The following is a 9,362-nucleotide window of genomic DNA, read 5'->3' as shown; positions in this document are numbered from 1 at the left end:
GTGGCAGGCACTATGTCAGAATTATAATTTTGATATTGTGATAATAAAATCTCATAAAAATATTCTTGCAGATTTTTTAACAAGAAATGGTCAGCGATGATATCGATGTCATCATCAAGATGCAGAGGTATTTGAGGGAACACCTTGAAATGCTTCAAAACGAATTTAACAAGCTAGTCGTAAACGCAAAAGTTGCGGGAAGACTACAACAAGCCGATAAGAGAGTTGTCTTTGATCGAATTACAGGATGCTTACAGGCGTATACTCAGTTATGGTCTGTAACACAAAGGCCTATCCTCCAAGGCATTGAGAAGCCATTGGTTTCTCAAATGGAGAGTTTTCGAGTACATGACTCTATACCTGAAGCAGGGGATTCAAATACCCCTAGCACAAGTGTTAAGTCGGGATCATCTCCAGATGAGTTGGCTGAAACAAATATTGAGACTCCTGATCCTTATCTTGAGTCATCAAGTCAACCCTTCCCCTCGGGGATTGAAGAGGGAGAGATCAACCTTAGGCCTCGTACTGACAAAGGCAAATCTAAGGTTGGTACTAACGAAGTTACAATTTCTCCATTTCAGGTTTACCAACAAAACTGTGAGAAATTAAAAACAAGAGTTGGCATTAACCCAGCTACCAATAGGGTTGATGTTTCAGGGAAATATCCTAGGGTATGGATGAAACCTAATTCATATCCCAAGGAGGTCAAAGCCTGGTATGAATTCGGGGCCCTTGTCTCAGTTTATACCACATCACCCAGCTTTCCGGAAATCTCATGATTACCTAAATGGATCCAGGAAGTTGTTCATGAATCTTGGGCGAATAACGATTATTTGTCCAGAGGAGATGTTTTGGAGCTATACTTTTTCATTGCAGCACCAGAACCAGCAGGGAAAGGTTCACACGAAGCCTTTCATTTCATCAAGTTAAGGAGGCCAGATACAAATATTCAGAAATTTATCAAGGACCCTCCGACAGAAGAAACACTCCTGATTGCTTCAATTACTGAAGACGATATTTCAACCAGAAGAGCATGGGGTTTATGGATCTGTCTCACTGAGATGGACAAAGTTAAGTTCCCATCCAAGTTTTATCAAAATTCTTTGAATGGATCGTTCCTGTTAAATACAATGACAGGAAAAACTACAAGTTTTGCTGAAGAAATATTTGAAAAGAAAAGAAATCTTCTGTGGAACAGCAAGCTGCCGGCAAGTAAAGAAAATCGTCGGAAATTCTGCAATATGGCACATGTAGGAAGATGGTCAGAAAACATCTGTCGTGAATGCCAGAATCAGAAAGAACCAGAATTCGGTAAAGGTTTCAAACCGAGATCTGATCGGAAACATTTTACCGAAACAAGGACAAGCAGGGAAGGACCACCAGCACATTTTCCTCGAGGATACAAAAAGCCAAAGATTCCTCGACAAAGTTGAAAATGGGCATGTGATCATCCCACCAAGAAAAGAAGGACCACCATGTTAACAAACCATGTGAGTGGAATTCAAGGACCACCAATAAGCGGTGGAAAAAGAACAAGAACAACCAATAATAGGTGAAAAATGACAAAAGACATTGGATTCCTTATCTTTAAAGATAATGGAAATCTAATAAAAAGACAGGAAACTGGACCCAATTAAATCTATAAATAAGACCAAATGGGAACCAGTAAATCACACTAGACTTAAACCAAACTGGAAACAAAATGTATTTTTCATACCTCAGAGTTTCTAGAAAAAGGATTAAAGAAACAAGAAAAGAGCTGAAAAATTTTAAAGAATTTCAGAAAAGGCTCAAAGAAACAGGAAGAGAGATGCAAGCTGATCTGATCCAGGTGCATATAAACTATTTATGCCGACAGATAAAAATTCAAGAAATGACTGTTTCTAGATTAATGATCTAGAAAAAGACAAATCAAGAAGGATGGAGGGACCATCTTAAGAGGACCACTCAACCACTACATGGTCCATATGCAAGCTGTAAAGGCTTATCAAGATTTGGAATCTGTGTTTCAAAACCGAAGGAGCCTTCTATAAATAAGGCATGAAGGAAGAACATTTTCCTCATTTCTTTCAAGAAAAATTTGTAATATTTTCTCTTTATGTGTTTTCAAGTTTCGGCTTCTATCAGTAGCTAAACAAGTTCCTCCTCCTCTACAGGAGGTTTCAATGTATTAATAAATGTTTGTGTTTGAATAAAGAGATCTTTGCTCTTAGCCCCTCTCATGTATTATTTTAAAAATTTTATCTTATACTGTACACTCTAAGGTAGGAAACGAATTAGAGTTGTGCCAAGTACTGCTGAAGGAATCTGCGTCGGTAACCATCGATTGCGATCGCGTGGTTGGACTGTGAGGAGCAGTTCGTAAAATACGGTGGATATAACCCGGTGGTACTCTGGTCAAAAAGGTATAAGATTTAATTTATTTTACGGAAGCATGATGAGCCATTATTTAAAAGAAAAATCAATTATTTGAAATAAAGGTTTAAAGGATAGTTTTGGAATTTGGGTATCAAAACCAAATTTGATAAAAAAATGGGTACTGTATCACAAGTTGCCCAAATTTTGATATGAAATTCAAATCCACTTCGTTCAATCAGGCTTCAAAAAGCATATCCTTAGCCCAAAATTTTTAATCCAATGTAAAACCAATCATATTGTTCTTCTTGATTAATTTCAATAACCATTCAACGTAAATAAAAACTTGTGTGAGATATTCTCACGGATTGTATTTTATGATACATATATTTATTTGAGTCATTTATGAAAAAATATTATTTTTATTCTAAGAGTATTACTTTTTATTGTGAATAATGGTAGGGTTGACCCGTCTCACTTCACAAATAAAGATTCGTGAGACCGTCTTACAAATACTTATTCTTCAATATAATATTAATTTCGGGATATTTGAAAGAATAATCTTGGTCAAATTTATTTTTAAGAAATATCAGCTCCAAGTGTATTTCATTTTTTCAAATAAGAAAGTCGTTTTTCTAACTTTTTTTTTTAATAAATGTTATTTTACTTAACTACCACTTAATTTCACAGGTTTATCTGACCTTATCTCATGATCGATAGTATCATATACCTAATAACCTCATCATCTTTAGATTAATCTATTAAACCCGGCCACGTTCTGGTTTTACTCACGGCCTATTAATTTATTGTTTCTAGCGGCCTACTTTATCAATTAATGTCTTTAATATCACGTAATTAAACATTACTCTTTTTCTCAAAACGACTTTAATGTCTCAAACAAACACGGCTTTAATAGATAATATATTTATCTTAAATAGTTTTAATATGTTGCATACCCACATCGCACACCTATGTGAGCATCGCTAAGATGACATTCACGTATTTGCTGTAATGAAATATATCAAAATTGTACATCAATAAGTGAGTCTCGCATCATCGATGCTCACATAAGTATGCACAGTAAATGTGCAACGTATCAAAACAATTTATCTTAAATATCATTCATTTCAATAAAAGTAATCTGAAACTTTGGTGCGTTGAGGTTCAAAAATTATGCTAAATGAAAGAAAATTTGATATTATTGTAATAATAAGAACTATGATATGATTATATTATAATTGATTTTCTCGTGTCGATGTCTATCATATATAATATTCTATAAATGGACACTCTTAATTTTCAATTTTTTATTATTATTATTATAACATTGGGTCGGGTGGGAAAAGGTTTTTAAAAACAACAATCTATAATGTCATTTTATTCATCATGGTTTTTATAATGCCGGTTGAATAAACGATTTGGGCTCATCCCAAACATTCATTAGCACAAATAAAAATCTAGAAATTTGACTTATTTATATCGTCAAATTTCAATATCACTCGACCTTATTACGATAGACATATATATGTCCTGCTATGCTATGTAAAATGAGCGAGTTGAGTTAATAATTTTTCAACATAACAAAATGACAAACACTTAAAAAAAAATGAGTTTAGTTGAATTGATGATTTCTCGATACATAAAAAAAGGTCCATATCGACCCACACTACTGTCTATTTTGACAACTTATGAATTATATAGCTCGTATAGTTAGCTAAGCGCAGCACACCAAAGTGCCGTGTTAATGACAAACATGACATTAGCCTAAATACATCGCATAGAGCGGCCAACCAAGTTTAATTCCGTGGGCCCCCTTATCCTTTACTTTCGCCAACTTACTAAATTGCAATTTAAATCGCCCATAATATATAAATATTCATCTGTTTCGAATTGCAATTTTTTTAATGGCAAAAATTTGTTTGAGATTATCTCACGAATCATATTTTGTGAGACATATATCTTATTTGGGTCATCAATGAAAAAATATTACTTTTTATGCTAAGAATATTACTTTTTATTGTGAATATCGGTAGGATTGGCCAGTCTCAGATAAAGATTTGTGAGACCGTCTCATAAGATACTTACTATTTTCTAAATATAACTGGGTTAGAATTACTTTCCAAATCTCAAGTTACGTTTGGAATGAAGAATTAAATTTATATATAACTTATGTTTTCAATGACTCGGGTTTAAGATTATTTGAAATCTGGCATGATAGATCATTCAACAAATCCTCATCTAGGTACCACACCCCTGATTTTTTTTTTTTTTTTTAAATGTTCTTTCATCTAAAATATTAATATATTCCCTTCCTATCTTTAGTCATCAACCGAAATTTTTAACGAAATATTTTTTATTTAAATAATTAAATTACTATTCAATAACAATTCTTTCATTTTTTTAAAAATAATTTTACAAATAAAAATAATAAATAAAATAAAACAAAACGATAAAAACACAATATAAACCTTAAACAAATTTATTCAATTATCATATATTTATCACTCTTGTTTTCAAGTCTATTCTCTCGTTGATGTTATCTTTAAATTCTTGTTTTCTAGTTTTTTAAGGTACTACCATTTTAATTTTTTAACATGTCACTTCATTTATTTTTATGAAAACTAATAAAGTACTAATATATATTGAAAAACATTAACTTTGAAATTATAAAAAGTTGAACAAGATTTAAAATAGTTAAGAATAATAAATAAATGAATAAATTGTGATTTTATATATTTTATTTTGTACTCTAATGTTTATATTTTCAATTGGATTACAATTATTAAAATATTATTATTTTTACTCAAACTTAATATTGTAAAACATGTTATGAATAAAACATCGAGAACTTAGATATTATATCTTATAACTCTTTTGTGTAGGTAATATTTCAAAACTAAAGTTTTAGTTTTTTTATTGTACTAAATAAATTTATTATAATTATATTTTTGTTCAGAAACATAATAGCAGTTATTATCAATTTTTTCTATAAAATAATTATTTTAAAAAATTAAATTCTGGCTCAGAATATCTACACTTGTTTATCAAGTATATTTATTATATAATGTTTGGCATCTTAACATATAATTATTATGAACTCGAAGAACCCTAAAGAAATACATGCAATACACTTTTAACAGTATGTATTTGAAGCAAGGGATTAGTATTATGAAGTATGTTGTCTTCTTGAACCAAATATCTAAACCTCCAAATCATCATCCTGGATATTGACGGGACCATTTTCGGTTGTTGAATTTGATTGACTCGAGTATCGCACGCCGGAAACTGAAGAATGTGCAATAAATGTATACAGCCATGGGAAATGTTATAAAAACCTTATTCTACAACGCATTTCCTTGAGAAAGATTGCAGTAATCGTCGCATTTGTTCGTTGACGATTGTTTACCGCATGCCAACAGAAGTTGCGGATTCTCCAATACAAGATTCATTTTTCAAGAAAACCCAAGGAATTTTCGTGATTAGCTCTTTCAAACAGCAATTTTCTTGGATTGTTTGCCTTATTTATTAACTGTCAATTCATAACTTTGGTTTGAGGGGGTGGGGGTTCTGTTTTGGGTTTAGGCCGGGGAAAGAAAATGGCATCCGTCAATGCTTTTTCGTCTTCTTCTGGTTTAGCGTGCAAGAAGAGTCACGAATCATCGTGGAGAAATGGTGGTCCGTTTTTTTCGTATAATGGGCTTAGAGCTGCTGAAACTTTGCAATCGGGGTTAAATAAGTTAGAGACTAAGGGATTTATCTCCACTTCTGGTAATTTTGATTGTACTATCATTGTATTAATGCGGGTTGTTTTGCTCTTTTGTCCATCTTCATGGAGTCCTTCAAGCTTCCATTAGCCAAGTAATCTGTGATTGCTACTTATTTTTTTATGATATATGCTAATGCTTTCTTCATTCGTGTAATATTAGTGTCTCGATCTCGTATATTTCGGTTTCAATGTTGTATGTTCGGAAAAGAGTTATCTATTGAGCTTCAGTTCCTTTGAATTTCCTTTTGAATCTATTAGTCGTCGCAGTTTTGCATCATAGCTTGAATTGTGGATCGAATTTATCTCCCCTCTGGCAGCAAGATGCGGAAGAATTAAGGCCATGGCTTCACCAACAACTTCAGCTCCCAAAAGAGAAACGGATCCAAAGAAAAGGATTGTCATAACTGGAATGGGTCTTGTCTCGGTTTTTGGAAGTGATATCGATACATTCTACGATAAACTTCTTGAAGGAACAAGTGGCATCACTCCTATAGACAGGTTCGATATTTCAGAGTACTCTGTTAGATTCGCAGGCCAGATCCACGGTTTCTCTACAACAGGCTACGTTGATGGAAAAAATGATCGACGCCTTGATGATTGCTGGAGATATTGTTTGGTGGCTGGCAAGAAAGCCCTTGACGATGCTAACCTCGGGAAACAAGTTCTTGAAACTGTGAGTATTGTCAAAAGCTGTGTTCGCTGTACTTAACATATAGCTCTTCGAAATAGTAAAATTCAAATAAGCTATTTAATGGCCCGATTACCATGTTCTGGTAGTGAATTGTGTATCATTTCGCCTCCATGTGTCACAGATGGACAAGACGAGAATAGGAGTGCTCGTGGGATCAGGGATGGGTGGCATTTCTGCTTTTAGTTCTGGAATGGAATCCTTGTTACTGAAGGGATATAAGAAAATATCTCCTTTTTTTATCCCTTATTCGATCTCCAACATGGGGTCGGCATTACTGGCTATAGATACCGGCTTAATGGGGCCTAATTACTCTATTTCAACGGCTTGCGCTACAGCAAATTACTGCTTCTACGCAGCAGCAAATCACATTAGAAGAGGCGAGGCAGATATAATGGTCGCGGGAGGGGTTGAAGCACCGGTTATACCTGCTGGAGTTGGAGGTTTCATTGCTTGTAGAGCATTGTCTCAAAGAAATGATGAACCACAGAAGGCTTCAAGACCATGGGACAAAAACCGTGATGGTTTTGTTCTCGGTGAAGGTGCCGGTGTACTGGTAAGAACTCGGTTATTTTTTGCACCTTCCATGTGTAAATGAATAGAGTCGATTTTTCCATTACCTTGTCAAGCCGTTGCTTGTTTTTACAAAGTATTAGTCAGAAGTAACCACTTACTCTCAACGGAATCATTTATTCATTTCATGAATTATAAAATCGTCTTGTGCAGATCATGGAAAGCTTGGATCATGCAATGAAACGAGGAGCGAATATTATTGCTGAATACTTGGGAGGTGCTGTAACCTGTGATGCTCACCACATGACCGATCCTCGTTCAGACGGACTCGGGGTCTCGTCTTGCATAATCAAGAGTTTGAAAGATGCAGGGGTTGCCCCCGAAGAGGTCACTAAATAGCATTTTAATGAAGATCAGATTAATCAGATTCTTGAATATAAAGATTTGAAATTTGCAAATTTCAGGTGAACTATGTGAATGCTCATGCAACATCAACTGTAGCCGGAGATCTTTATGAAGTCAATGCCATCAAGAAAGTCTTTAAGGATACCTCCGAAATAAAGATGAATGCAACCAAGGTGAAAATATACCTTGCAATATATTTCTTAAAATTGAAGTAAATGACAGATTTCATGCTGCTGCCCTGAAACATAAATTTTTTCATCTTAACTATCCACGTGAAAAAAATAATCTTTATTTTCAGCCGACTGCATTTTATTTTTCGAATTTCTTAATTCAGTCGATGATTGGACATTGCCTGGGAGCTGCGGGGGGACTGGAAGCAATAGCCACCATTCAAGCAATCAACACTGGCTGGTTACATCCTACGATCAATCAATATGTAAGGCCAGAAAACACAACTACTTGATAAAATTATTTGCACCTTTTGTCCTGTTCATATTCTGTCCTAAACTCCACAGTCTCCATTTAGGATTTGGAACCTGAAGTCACAATAGACACTGTCCCAAATGTAAAGAAACAGCATGAAGTAAACGTCGGTACGTTATCTTGTCCTTAGCTCTATGCCACTGTGGCAGCATCGGAGGACTGTCAAGGGTGGATACCCCTGTCCCCGCTTTTTTTGAAATTTTATTGGGGTCAAGCATTCACTAGATTTTTCTAGTTCTTTTGTCGCACGAAACAACTTCTTCCACCACTTGCCCCTAACATTCACTTATTTTCCATGCACCTATTATCTTAACAAGAACATGCGATGCAGCTTTCTAATTAGAATCTAAAAATCCAAATCCCTGCAGCCATATCCAACTCATTCGGCTTCGGCGGGCACAATTCCGTGGTCGTATTTGGGCCATTCAAGTCTTAAAAGAATCTGACAGAAGTTGGTACATTTTCAAGTTTTCCTTCATCTATACATTCTAAGATATACGGAAGTATTATTTAGAACGAGAAGATAGCTACCATCGTGAAGATCCCAGGATCCCGCCACTTTTGTTAAGTTTCATCTGGGAGAGCACATGCATCGTGTATCAACGAATGGAACTGTAATCTTGTTTTTATTTTCTGAATCTTCTGCTAATGACAAAGTTTTCTTGCAAGAAGGCCCTCCAAAGGATCTATATATGTTTGTGAAAATTAGAAAATATTTCCTGTGATATCCTAAAATGACGTAGATGCATTGATTTTCAAGGGAGCTTCACTTCAATTACATCGAATCAACTAGCTAACTAATCCTAAAATAACCCATATACCAACGTCCTATCGTGTTGGTTTTTTTCGAATATGAATACATGATGGATACATATCAGTATGTTTTTTTAGGCTTGAAATATAAGTATTCATCCTTTAAATAATGGCGGCGGCTTAGTTGTCTTTTTGTTCTTGTAAATTTCCCCACGCCATTATTGAGTACTACTCGAATTATAATTTTTTAAACTATGAAAAACTTCATCAGTTAATAAATAGAATACATGTTTTACAAAACAAAAAAAAAAAAACTCTAAATTTTGTGAGAAAATCTTTTGTCCGACTTTATTTATAAAAAATATTATTTTTATATTAAAAGTATTGTTTTTCATTTTC

The 9,362-nt window shown here is 34.3% G+C and overlaps 1 protein-coding gene across 1 annotated transcript; it reads left to right on the top strand.

Moving 5' to 3' along the window:
- The first annotated feature begins 5,513 nt into the window (after positions 1-5,513).
- LOC142545294 (3-oxoacyl-[acyl-carrier-protein] synthase I, chloroplastic-like) lies at positions 5,514-8,958 on the top strand. The gene is made up of 8 exons (XM_075652394.1): positions 5,514-6,123; positions 6,439-6,794; positions 6,934-7,365; positions 7,536-7,709; positions 7,787-7,900; positions 8,062-8,163; positions 8,254-8,320; positions 8,579-8,958. The coding sequence occupies exons 1-8, from the start codon at positions 5,952-5,954 to the stop codon at positions 8,644-8,646; spliced, it is 1,485 nt and encodes a 494-aa protein (XP_075508509.1). The 5' UTR covers positions 5,514-5,951; the 3' UTR covers positions 8,647-8,958.
- The last annotated feature ends 404 nt before the right edge of the window (positions 8,959-9,362 follow it).

The sequence above is a fragment of the Primulina tabacum genome, chromosome 5, assembly GCF_025594145.1.
Source record: "Primulina tabacum isolate GXHZ01 chromosome 5, ASM2559414v2, whole genome shotgun sequence".
In the NCBI taxonomy this organism is placed as follows: Eukaryota; Viridiplantae; Streptophyta; class Magnoliopsida; order Lamiales; family Gesneriaceae; genus Primulina; species Primulina tabacum.
This window is presented reverse-complemented; position numbering and strand designations above follow the sequence as displayed.